At 35.0% G+C, this 12,720-nt stretch overlaps 1 protein-coding gene across 1 annotated transcript; it reads right to left on the reverse strand.

The window, feature by feature from the left end:
* Positions 1 to 9,262: 9,262 nt before the first annotated feature.
* Positions 9,263 to 12,381, reverse strand: LOC108779558 (xaa-Pro aminopeptidase 1). Its single transcript, XM_018546986.1, has 6 exons — positions 12,269 to 12,381; positions 10,466 to 11,592; positions 10,055 to 10,381; positions 9,835 to 9,965; positions 9,583 to 9,758; positions 9,263 to 9,507 (listed from the first exon to the last, which is right to left on the reverse strand). Exons 2-6 carry the CDS (start codon positions 11,590 to 11,592, stop codon positions 9,364 to 9,366), a joined length of 1,905 nt encoding a protein of 634 aa, XP_018402488.1. The 5' UTR covers positions 12,269 to 12,381; the 3' UTR covers positions 9,263 to 9,363.
* Positions 12,382 to 12,720: the final 339 nt, after the last annotated feature.

The following is a 12,720-nucleotide window of genomic DNA, read 5'->3' on the forward strand; positions in this document are numbered from 1 at the left end:
AGAGAGAGAGAGAGAGAGAGAGAGAGAGAGAGAGAGAGAGAAAGAGAGAGATTGAAAAGGAGGGAGAGACGAGAGGAGGGACAAGGGTGGGGTGAGGAGGAGCAATGCGTCTCATTGCATGCAAACGACTGTGAGAGAATGTAATGCTACGTAAAACGATGAAGTATTGTATATCGACTCGCGTTCCATGGTCAATATGAGAGAAGCGGGACTCAATATTTAAGAACATATATTTCGTCTCCTACCTCAACCCTCCTCCCTACTCCCTCACTCCACCTCCCCGTGCAATTTAAAAGACTCATACGGTTCGAATGCAATTCCCAAGAAATTCATGTTTCCATGGAGCTGTGTATATTTGTAGGTAGGTCTGTCTCTCAAGGAAAGCAGGGCTGTTGACAGGGTTTGCGGCAATGGAAATAGAGATATTTTTTTATTAAGTATATATTTGTATATATATATATAACTATTGATTCACACACTTGAATCTCCCTCCCTCTCTCTCTCTCTCTCTTTCTCTCTCTCTCTCACAAAAAGAAAATGGTCAAAACAAAAGTATTTATTTTTGAAAAAGATTTTATGGAATTGCATTAGAAGAGGTATAGATGTTAAAATGGAAGAAAAAGTTCCTCTCCTCGCGTTGCGATAAAATGTTGTTGAGAAACTTAGTTTCGACGATTGTTGAATTTTTTCCCGAAGCTACGTTTCCCTGCCGGTAAAATTGTGCAATATATTTTCGTGAATTTCCCCATATAAATTTTCACGGGACATCGAATTTTGATTTTGTAGCAGCGATCGCTTTTCTTTCCTCCTCCCATTTTTTTTTTCTTCTAACTATCTCGTTGCTCTTACATTTACGTTCTCGCATATTTCCTTCGTGCTCCGAACACGCTAAATCTCGGCTGTCTCCGTCAAATACTTCCAATTCTCAATCATTCTTTCACCCTCTTAACCCCTTCCTTCCTCCTTTCCCACATTATTGTAAAAAAATTCCACAAATAATTGTAATTAAACGTGATTATCGTTGTTGAAAGAAATATTTCATGTACATATGTATATAACTTATTATACATAATTCTGTATGTATGTAAAATCTAACGTTCTCTTGCCATTCCTCCCTCCTCTCCCTGCCCCCATCCCCTTCTTTTCTTTTCTTCATTTCGCATTATTATCCCGTACGTGTATACATATATTTAGCAATTGTTAATGTTATGTATATGTTGCTCTATTTATTAACAAGATGACTATATCAAATGAATATATTGTTAAAGTTAAATAATTATTTTTATTATATATTGTAACGACTCTACTCTGGCGTGCAATGCGTTGCAACAGTGACAGAAATGACATGGTATACCCAAGCTTGTACGAATTATAAATGTAAAGTCGCATATGTACACGCACACATATACACACACACACACACATACACTCCATATGCGAACGCGAAGATACACACTACATAAATCGTAAACGCAATGTAACGCAAACGCGTCTCCAAGAAAATACTTTTTTTACAGATAGTATTATCCTATCGCTAGATAAATTATATGTAATTATTATACATATTGCGCTCTGAGTGCAATGCACATAACAAAGGCTCCCAGCTACCTGTATATTCGTGTTGTCATCATTGCTCCTGCATATGCTTCTCTTTGCAAAGCGGGTAACGCGAACAATCTTGCAACAATTATTAACAGAAATACAATTAACATTGACTCGAGGCCAAGTTGTTTTGATTATTTTCGTAACCCTTTCACAAGTTGTATACAAACATGTTAGAGAAGGAATTAAATGACAGATGGATGCAATTTCCTTGCGCAATCTGAAGTCGACTTTTTCTCGGCCAAAAAATTTTAATATATAAATTATTTAAGTTTTAAATAAAAATTCTGTCACGCTCGAAGTTCGCTTGAAATTATGATTAAAATAATATGTCCGAAAAATCTAGAAAATTATTGTTTCTTAATACATGTAATTATCGGTATTTTTACTAAGAAAATAGTCGGCTTTATGTTGACCAAGGAACATGCCGTCGAGTTTTTGAACACTTAAACCTCTCCTCGACGCTCTGTGTAACAAACACGAAATGTATACAAGCTCACGGGGCATTAGTCCACGCACGATCTTAAGCATTCCGATAGTATTAAGGCAAACTAACGTCAGTGAAAACTCTCAAATTCGCAACATCAAGTTGATTGACTTGGAATGAAGTTTGGATCCAATTATAAGATGTCAAATAAAAATATCATTTGTAAAACTTTGTGTCTTTAACTTGAACCATTTACAAAAAAATAAAAAGCTGCACATTCTCTCCTCTAATCAAAAGGTAAAATATATTATAGTTTTCCTTAATAAAAATATCAACGAATAAATTTTACAAATTTTAATTATAAAAAAATTTTGATAGCTAGATATCGTACTGCTAAATAATACATAAATAGGAAACGTAATATTCAATTTTTTAAAAGGTGACATATATATAATAGTTTTCTCCATGAAAAGAATAAAAAACTGAACATTCTATTTAAAGATTATATGGTTTCCCTTAATAAAAAATTTAGAGATTGCGTCAAATGTGATAAGATTTTGTTGTTCGGTTAATTTCAAGCATATTTTATATAATTTCAATCCAAGAAAGAAGCAGAGATGCTCATAACATTTAATATTAAAATTTTCAAGCGAGAAAATATTTAATAAAGTTTTCATGAAAGTAAAATTATTTCGCCGTTGAGCACACGGCGTCTGCACGTGTCCGTCATCGAATAACAAAGAAAATGTCAGAGTCTGTTTCCAATAAAAATTTAATGGAGATTTAATTAAACAGACAAATTTAGTCGCGGTCGTGACGGAATCGCGAAAGTTAAATCGTAACGAGGACCGCCGCGAGCGTTCAAAATGTTCAAAACGGTCCAGCCGTGAAGATGAGGACGCGAAAAGCATTCTCACTGGCGGATCTAAAAAGAATAATGTTTAGAAAAGACTGTTTTTTTGTTCACTAATGGATATTTAAAAACATAGTAAATCCGATAGATTTTTACCTGTTGAACACGAACAGTGTTATTGGTTTCTTGAAAATCAGTCAAGAATATCGTCATTTTTCAGAATAAAGTTCTACTTTTTAGTGAAAATAATGATTTTTGAAAAATAATGATGTTCTCCAAATTCTCAGTAAGATCCAATAACACCATCGTGTTCAATAAATCGCGCGAAACCTATAAGATTCACTATATTTTTTAAGTTTTCATTAGTAGGTAAAATAATGTCCTTTTTAAATATTGTTCTTTGTCAAGAGAACGTCATTGGTGCGCTGCGAGCAAAATTTTAAGATCAAATATGAAAAACAGAATGATAAGTCATTATCTAAATTATTATATTGAAAAAATAAATCATTTAAATGTATATAATTCATAAAACGTTTTATCTTAAATTATATTAACACAAAAAGAGTATATAATAAAGTCCATATTTTTATATTTAAGAGCTTCTTAAATTAGAAAATATTTTTGGAATATCTAAATTGTTAGCATTTTAAGAATATCATAACATTTCGCTATAAATATTTTGAAAAAGGGTGTATATATCCCCTCTCGTAGATCCGCCAGTGAAGGCGTTACCTCGATCTCTACCGTTGTTACAAAAGCATCCATCCAGCGGAAATATACGCGACTTCCGCTACCGTAACGCAGACAATTGTTTCGCGGTTTGAATCCGACGCGATCGATCTCTCGCGCTCTCCGGACATCTTGCGCGGTTTTGGTCTCGACTCCGCGGTAGCACGCCCGTAAAAAGAGAGCAAGAGAGAGAAAACGCGGGCGATATAGTCGCTACGTATATATAGGTATACAGGCACCTACATGTAAGAAAGACAGTGCGCGAGCGACAGTGGGCACGAGTGAAGCTGAGAGCACGTCTATAAATAGGACCGAGAGCGAGATGAAGCCTCCTCTGCACTTCGCGGTATACCTTCCGCTGCTCTCCGTCTCACCGCGAGAAATCCCTCTCCGAGTACCCTCCTCTTTTTTTTCCCCTCTCCTTTTCTCTCTTTCTGTGTTTTGCCTGCGCCTTTCTCGTTCTCCGCGTCTCCCTGAACATCTCCTCGCGCGCGCGTCTTCTTCTTTCTTTATCTTAATAGATGTCTGTCTTGGCTCGGGGACAGTTGGGGCAGTTTCACTCTCTTTTTTTTCCTCCTTCTTGTCACCTTTTCTTCTCAAGTCTAAAGTCTTTTCTTTTTTTTTCTTTGAAACGAACGTATAGTAAAAGAGTTAACGAAAAGATATTTTTCATCGCGGACAAATCGAGACGGATAAATCGGGACTTCAATCATATATATGATCGACATTTTTCAGATAAATATAAATCATCAGATATTTTAATAACAAAATCTTTTCTTCGACTTGACGTCTAAACACCTGTTGTTCAGGACGAGCAAAGGTTGGAACTATCTAGGATATTCTCTCTGGAACTGAAACGATTCCATCGATTATTCATTAAGCAGCAAAGCATGGGATAGCATGACGCATTGCACGATCTTACACCACGATTTCGGGGCGAGAGAAATATAATTCCCGGTTATAATTACGGACCGACTGGGTTTATGATATTTTTCAGAATTAGCGTGTGTATACCGATATTAAAGTGAAAAATCCTTATGGTGGGCGGCGAGGGAGAAGGGAAGGGTACAATCGGCTGGGGTGTCGTTACTTCGTTGCGTCGCAGCATCCGCGAGAGGCCCTGCTAGGGGTTAGGGTCACGTCACGGTGAACGGGGGAGGCAGGAGAGAGAGAGAGAGAGCGAGCGCGCAAGAGGAGGGGGAGGGAGAGAGTGAGAGACGGCGGGGAGAGTTCATTGAGCAACGGCACGTGTACGCGAGATAGAGAGTGCGGCTGCCGATGTGAGGTGGGATAAGGGGAGGCGGTGGGAGGGAGTACGGCAGGCGACTCGAGCGGTAGCAGTAGAGGGCGAAAAGGGGTTGCCAAGCGACCATAACCGTGGGTTGCCCTTGGCGACTAGTTGCGTCACTGCAGCGTCGCGTGACGTCACGCGACGCCACTGCCCTTGACCGTCGGGGATGACACTGGGGAGAGCGTCCTGGCGACCCTGCCTGCAACTCCATATCGCCCTCTCTCCACCCTTCCGCCATTCACCCTGACACTGAGATACGCGCAGGGATTCAAGTCTATATATAGACTAGCGGACTAAACGCACGCATACAAACGTACACACGCGGTCGCGTCAGAATGCACGCGGCCGCGGCCGGCCGGTTCACCTTTCGATTGGGACTCTTGCGCTGGAAAACGCAGCCGGGCGCAGCCCCGCCGCCGATACGCATATCGCGTATCGCGATGTGTTTTGACACGCGACTCGAAATAGCGTCAGCTCACCTCTTGCCGTCGCTATTTTCAGAATTACGGTGCCACACGGTTATTGTTACGTCGGCGATAGAGAGAAAGAGGGTGCCGGCGGGTGCGACAGGCGTCCGCGAAAGCCCTTGCCGGTAATCGATTGACGTGAGTTTACACATCGCGTGTAATATTTATAGAATGACGCGCGGGGCTTGTTTAACGTAATGCGGGCTCATTTAATACAATTCCCACACTTGTCAATGACGATAGCCGCGCGCGTCTCATCCGTGACGACTTTCTAATTCTCATTATTTTTCCCTCTTAGTACTCTTCGTTACCAATCGTGTCCGCGACGCATTTCCAACCGGAGATTATAAAAACGCGCGATTATCGAGGGTTTCCTAGTTTTTTTCCCAGATATTTGATAGATAGCTTATTAAAATTTTTGGCTGATATGTAAGAATGGAAATGTTATTCTATGCAATGAATTTCATCTTTTTTAATTTAAATTTATTTAATAATACTCAATGAGATAAACAACTAAATTAAGGGGTTCTCCAATTTTTTTTTCTATAATATAAGGATTTAATTAAATATTGAAAGTAAGTTTTTGTAATTAATATTGTATTCCTGAATTTTTTCCAATTTTTTTTTACCATATAGTTTTCCTTAATAATTTTTTAAAATAGCTTGAATTCTTATAAGAAGAAATAAGGTTTCAAGTGTGTATATAATTTAATTGTAAATATAAGATATAAAAGTTTTGAAGAGTTACGTGGATATAAAAGAATGGAGATTTAAAGAACAATTTGGAATTTAAAAAAATGAAATTTTACCGTAACATTTTTGTGTAAGAGCATGAAATAGTTATCAATTCTCTTTATTTAAATATGACGTCACACTAGTGAAAATGTGATAACGTCATTTCCAAAACTATCAATACCTAAATGAAATTTAAATAACTCTGCTATAAATAATTTTTCCAATGTTATTTTTCACAAAAATATTCATTTTTATTATAAAGAAAATATTCCTTTTTTTTGTATCACATGACTTCACCCAATTTTTTTAAGCTGAATCTCCTTAATACAAAAAAGAGGCTATGAGCTGAAGTTAGGTGTTAATGTCATTATTAAACAAAATCTTGTCATGTGTAACAAATGTTTCGATCTTTATTTTTTTATTACAACAAATATAAATGGAAAACATGTTTCTCAGTCAGAACGCGTTGCGCAACTGTCCTGCTCTCCTGATCGTTGTTTCCCTCATCATCTCGAATCTAGCGTGCTCGTGAGAAATTATCCCTTCCCTCTGTCGTAATTATATTATATTGTAAAAAGTCAAGATAATAATGGCTATAATTAATCGCTTTACATGGTTACAAAGGATACTGGTTAATTATATAAATTAATTTAATCTTATATGAAGAATATATTTATATATTGAAAATCCGTTGATAAAATAATTTAATCAAAATATGATTGTATTAATTTCCATTCTTATGCAGTCTGTAATGCTGATCGAATAAACATTTCTATATGAAGAAATATTTATATATTTCGCTGTACACACAGGTAATATCTATTACACATTCCACAGGTGCACCTTCTATAAATATTAAAGGTATTTAAAAACGCGTTATTTACACGCGGCATCCTGCGAGAGCGTAGAAATAACCATAGAATATACTATAAAATGCGGACGTCAATATGAAATTGACGAATTAACATTTGTCAATTTTTACAGTGTTGACAACAAAAATACCGCGAAAAAGGTAAGATCGAACCTTTTCGTGTAAATATGAATTTCAATTATAAAATTTTTAATAAATAATGTAACAATTAATAGAAATAATCCTATTTTTTATCAAAGCGAATTTTATGCCTAATAAATACTATATGCAAATTTTTACAAATATATTATTTCAATTTTATAAACTACGCGTCGATAAAATTTGTCAGAATTAAAACGCAATCGCTGATTTTTCACTAAAACTGAAATTAATATATATCCCAAATTAGATTGATCGTCAACTTTAATAGTGAAGCTAATAAACATCTTAAAAAATCTTTAAATAATTTATTACGAAAAATATTCCTGAGCCAAAAAAAGGTATGAAATCTCAATTAATAACTCTTCAAATGTAAAATACGTTTGAAAAACAATTCCACGGTTTCCAACATATCTTCTATGCAGATTACTTCCGCCACGTAAATTATGCGATATCAGCGGCGACGGATTATCTACCTACGCATAATTCAAACTTATCTCGATTATTTGATAAATAAGTTGTAATGCGAAAATATTCATCAGATATCGCAATTATTCGATAGATACATTTTACATACGTGTAAAATGTTCGGTAAAGAGAACAGAAAGATTCTTTATCAAATTTCTTACAAATATATTCGGAAATTATTGGACACGTTGATTTTTATCGGATAGAAAGTAAGTACACAAAATTTCAAAATACATGTATTGTATTTCAAGCAAAAATATTATAATATTCCAAGCGCTTTGAAAATACATCTTTGATATTTTTCTCGGTTTTTGAAATCCTCTCTCGAAAAAAAATTATTTTGTGACATTTAATTGGCATTTAATTTTATAATATAATGTTTCGAATTCAAAGTATTTTAATCGTTAGTTCCAATAAGCTGTACGAGAATTTTTTCAAGCGTATTTTAATTAATTGCAGGAAAAACTCGGATCTCTCTTTCCTGAAACCATCAATAGGCTTGAAAAATTGGACGTACGATGAAAACGGACAAACGTAATATTGGCCTTATGCATATATATCCATTCTAAACCATGGAACATAAATAGATGTGTTCCAAAAGTGGCTTTATGTTAGCAAGCCGTATTCACCATAACATTGTATTTTCCATTAGTATAACCGTTAATTAAAATACTAAATCTGTATTTTTATTGCTCTCAATTTAATTCTGTAGAACATAATTTTATTAATTTTATTTTTAGAGATCCAATAAAAAAGAATTAATCTGGAAATTAATGACATTGAGTGCATCTGCGCACGTATTTTGAATCTTGTATATAATTTTTAGAAAGAATTAAACTCGTTAACTTATTAAACGCTGTTACTTTTAAAATTAAAAAGTAAATATTTTCTTCTATTATATCTTCTTACTTGATTATATATAACACAGCTTTGACATAAAATAACACCGAGAGAATATATAGATAGGAAATTAAAAAATATATATCTCATAGTTTCAGTGTATATATCGAGATAAAATTGTGACGCAATTGGTGGTTTATAATACTATTTTAGCTCCATATATTTGTTATTAAAATAACATGTTTTTTTATTATATATTTATGTATATATATATATATATATATATATATAACAACAAAAGTAACAGCGTTTAATTATATATATATATAAAGATATGAGTAATAAACTGTATAACACTTGATTCATTTTGATACATTGAACATTGTATGATTGACGTAGGATAAGTTCCACTTAACGTTCACAATATTTACAAGCATCATTTCATTTTCTCTGTTCGTCAAATGTTGGACAAGAATGAAATGATGTAGACATTGGGAACGTTCAATGAATCACACCCGGTGGTAGACGTTTGTTTCTTTCTCTCTCAAGATGATATATAGTGAATGAATGAAAAACGAACAGTGTATATAAATGTACATTTTAGATATTTATGTTATGATAAATGCAAATGGAATGATTATTAGAATTTGATTCATTTGCAATTCAATTTATAAAACAGTACAAGATCTTATAAATAAAATCAAAGTCTTAAAAATAAAAATTTCACTTTCGATATTTGTTTGTTGTTTATTCACTCACGTGTAGTCGATTTGAGTAATCGCGTGTACATGGGTGGACTATAATACTGCACAGCCATCCGTATACACAAAATTATATAAATTTTATATGCCAACTGAATATTTGTTGCCTCGTTGTATAATATTAGTTTAGATTGGGCAATTTCTCGTTATGTTACATATTCTCAAGAGATTTTTTTACAGTTCATCGTGCTAAATTACAGTTAGGATGAGAAATAGGAAGGGTTTGTTTTTCAAGCCACTTAAGTGCTCGAATGTTCTCTGGTCCTTGTAACAAAGGTTTTAAAACTTCCAAACATCTCACATGATAATTATTCAAATATTCGATCTGGAATAAGATATGTCATAAAACATAATTGAAATATTTTTAAATAAAATGAGAAATATGTGAGAATGTGCATACCTCTTTGTCAGTAAGCATCGATATATCGAGCAGACTTGTTTGAATAGGTACAAGCGTCATGGTTTCAAATGTTAGAAAACCTCGGTTTTTATGATTGTAAGGTGTCTTTGCAGGAACAACCAATTCAATATTCTCCAATCTGATACCAAACTTACCATCTTCGTAATATCCTGGCTCTGTTTTAAAAATATGTTTTTTAAATTGTTTTAATTACGTAAACAATTACGTTTTATTTATATGTTTTTATCATACCGTTTGATAAGAACATTCCTGGTTGTAAACCTGGATCATCTGGATGCGGCTTCCATGAGATACCAATCGGCTCTTCATGGACATTGAGATAGGATCCTACTCCATGGCCAGTACCGTGAAGATAATCGAGACTAAAGTTAATTCATAGTTAGATATCAAAAAAGCTGAATGTTTTCGCATAAAATGTTTTCTTATCATATTTTAATAAAAATTTTCGTACCCAACGCTCCATAAACTTTCACGTGCCAGTGTATCGAGGTAATTTCCTTTTGTTTTCAAGGGGAATACCATTGTTGATAACCGGCATTGTCCTTTAAAAACTCTAGTGAAACATTCACGTTCGAAACTCGTGGGTTCACCAAAATGTAACGTTCTCGTTACATCTGTCGTACCATCATGATATTGTGCACCAGAATCACAGAGATAAAGTTCTTTATCTGTAATAGGCACATCAGTCTCTGTCGTAGGTGAATAATGAATAACTGCTCCGTGAGGACCAACAGACGATATAGTGGTAAAACTTAATCCAACAAAATGAGCTTGTTCCCTTATAAAAAAAAAAGTAATTTTCTTATATCTACATTTTACATTGTAAAAATGTGTTGCTTTAAAATATACATAATTGACTTACTGTCTAAACTGTTCCAGCCGCGTTGCACCTGAAATTTCCGTAATCCATTCGTTCGTATTCTTGATCTTATCTTCTAGCCAAGCAAAATATTTTACAAGAGCGACAGAATCTCTCACATGTGCCGCTCTCATACCATCTATTTCGGTAACATTCTTTATCGATTTCATAAAACTAATAGGTGTAATATCTGTATGTTTCTGAATAGTCGCAACATCCGGGTGTAGCGCAAAGCTCGATTTATTGCTAATCCACATTTTATCTTTCTCGAATGAACATGATTGTACGAACGACTTCATAAAAACATGTATATCCTCATAGGCGTGAAAGATTGGATCAACACCCTCATTCTTCAGTTGCTCCAACGCCTCCTGGCTAAGCCTACTTCTATCTATAAAGATATGTACATCTTTCAGAGTGAGAATGACGTATGCAAAGAAGACAGGATTGAAAGGTATATCAGATCCTCTCCAATTTAGTAGATACGCAATCGCATCCAATGCAGTCACTACAAGTATTGTCGTGCCATTTTCTCGCATAGCATCGCGACACGCTCTTATTTTATCTCCTGCACCTCGTCCCGAATATCGTAACAATTGCGGCAAAACTATATTAGCTGTTGGCGCTGGTTGATCGTCACCCCATACTTTGTCCACCAAATTTTCAGAAAGTGAGACCAAATCGTGACCAGCATCGATTAAACTGTTCTGCAATCGCGTCCATTCTGTGAAACTTATTAGATTAGCGTCTGCTCCAACTACGGATTTTGGTGGTAAATTCGTAGCGAGCCACGCAGTGATGGTAGGTGTGTCCAATAAACCTTCCCTCATCAAAGTCCATGCTTCTGGCGGATTTAATTCCGACATAGCTTGTTGGTAATATCTTCCATCAGTCCACAGCAATGCTGCATCATGTAAAATGACTACCGTTCCATAGGAACCACGAAATCCGCTGATAAAACGTCGTCTCTGGTCTCGCTCTGTTGAATATTCCGATTGATGTGCATCCTCTCCAGTGACAATCAGAGCCTGGATACCTTTCTTTCGAATGAGAGACCATCCACTAGGTTGAACATTCTTCATCAGCATCCGAAGCTGTGTCAGCTTCCAAAGTCCGTCCTTTTTTACCATCTTGTGAAACAAAGAACATTTTGTTACTTCTGGTTCTAATTTTCTATCCATACAACACAGTTCTCCAAGGAATGTCTTAAAATCATTTAGAACGTCTACATCCTAAGAACATCTCTCTCTCAGAGAACTGTGATTACATCAATAGTGATATCTCAGATTATATACATATCTAAAAACTGTCATAAAGACATCTTTTGAGGTATACATATCTAATGCTCATTTCCATCAATGATTAACTTTAATCTTAGTTTAATTTATTTTTATCTTTTTCTGGTTCTAAGAATTAGAAAAGGATAAAGAATAAATTAAACCGAGATTAAAATTAATTTACATTGTTACGAATGTCTGTTTCTACCAATGTAGTTTAATATTAATCAATTAAATCAACCAACTCTTTATCTTTTTCTAGTTCTAAAAATTAGAAGATGATTAGCAAATTGAACCAAGTAAATCTACATTGCTAGAATAACAGATAAGGCCCAATTCCATCAATATAAAATTAACTTCAATCTCAGTTTACTTTATTGTTCATCTTAGAATTAGAAGAAGATAAAGAATAAACTGAACTAAAATTAAAGTTAATCTTACATTGACATAAAAATGTTCTCTGGACACTGTTGTTTGATATATAAACAAAATAAAACAATCAATATAATATAAAAAACTCGTTCTTTACCTTGCCAAATGTTATTCAAATACTAGCGTTACTCTATCGACGCATCTGTCACAATGGAAAGTAACAAGGATCCCTGTTATCTACCAGAGAGAACCAAGAGGAAAAATTACGGGTGCCACGTTATCTATTAATATCGCAGACACTCGTCTTGTATCGTTCTTTTGAAAGATCAAACTATCTTATCTTTATGATAAGAAAAAGCGATCGAGCATCATATGCTTAATAAATCCTTATCTTCTCGGATACAGACGTGTGGAAGATCTCTTTTTTCAGATGGAGGTGCTTCGCTACGCGGTCAACAACACATATCCAACTCCCGAAGCATCATACATATGTAGTTCAGTGGCATGTGGTCTCGGTATTTCGACCGAGATTTCGACTTCGATATCTCGCCACGTCCGTTCACCCTAATTGCGCGATGTATCGAAGTAGAAGAGGGAGACATCGACTTG

This window comes from Cyphomyrmex costatus, unplaced genomic scaffold, assembly GCF_001594065.2.
Source record: "Cyphomyrmex costatus isolate MS0001 unplaced genomic scaffold, Ccosl1.0 scaffold60, whole genome shotgun sequence".
Taxonomy (NCBI): domain Eukaryota; kingdom Metazoa; phylum Arthropoda; class Insecta; order Hymenoptera; family Formicidae; genus Cyphomyrmex; species Cyphomyrmex costatus.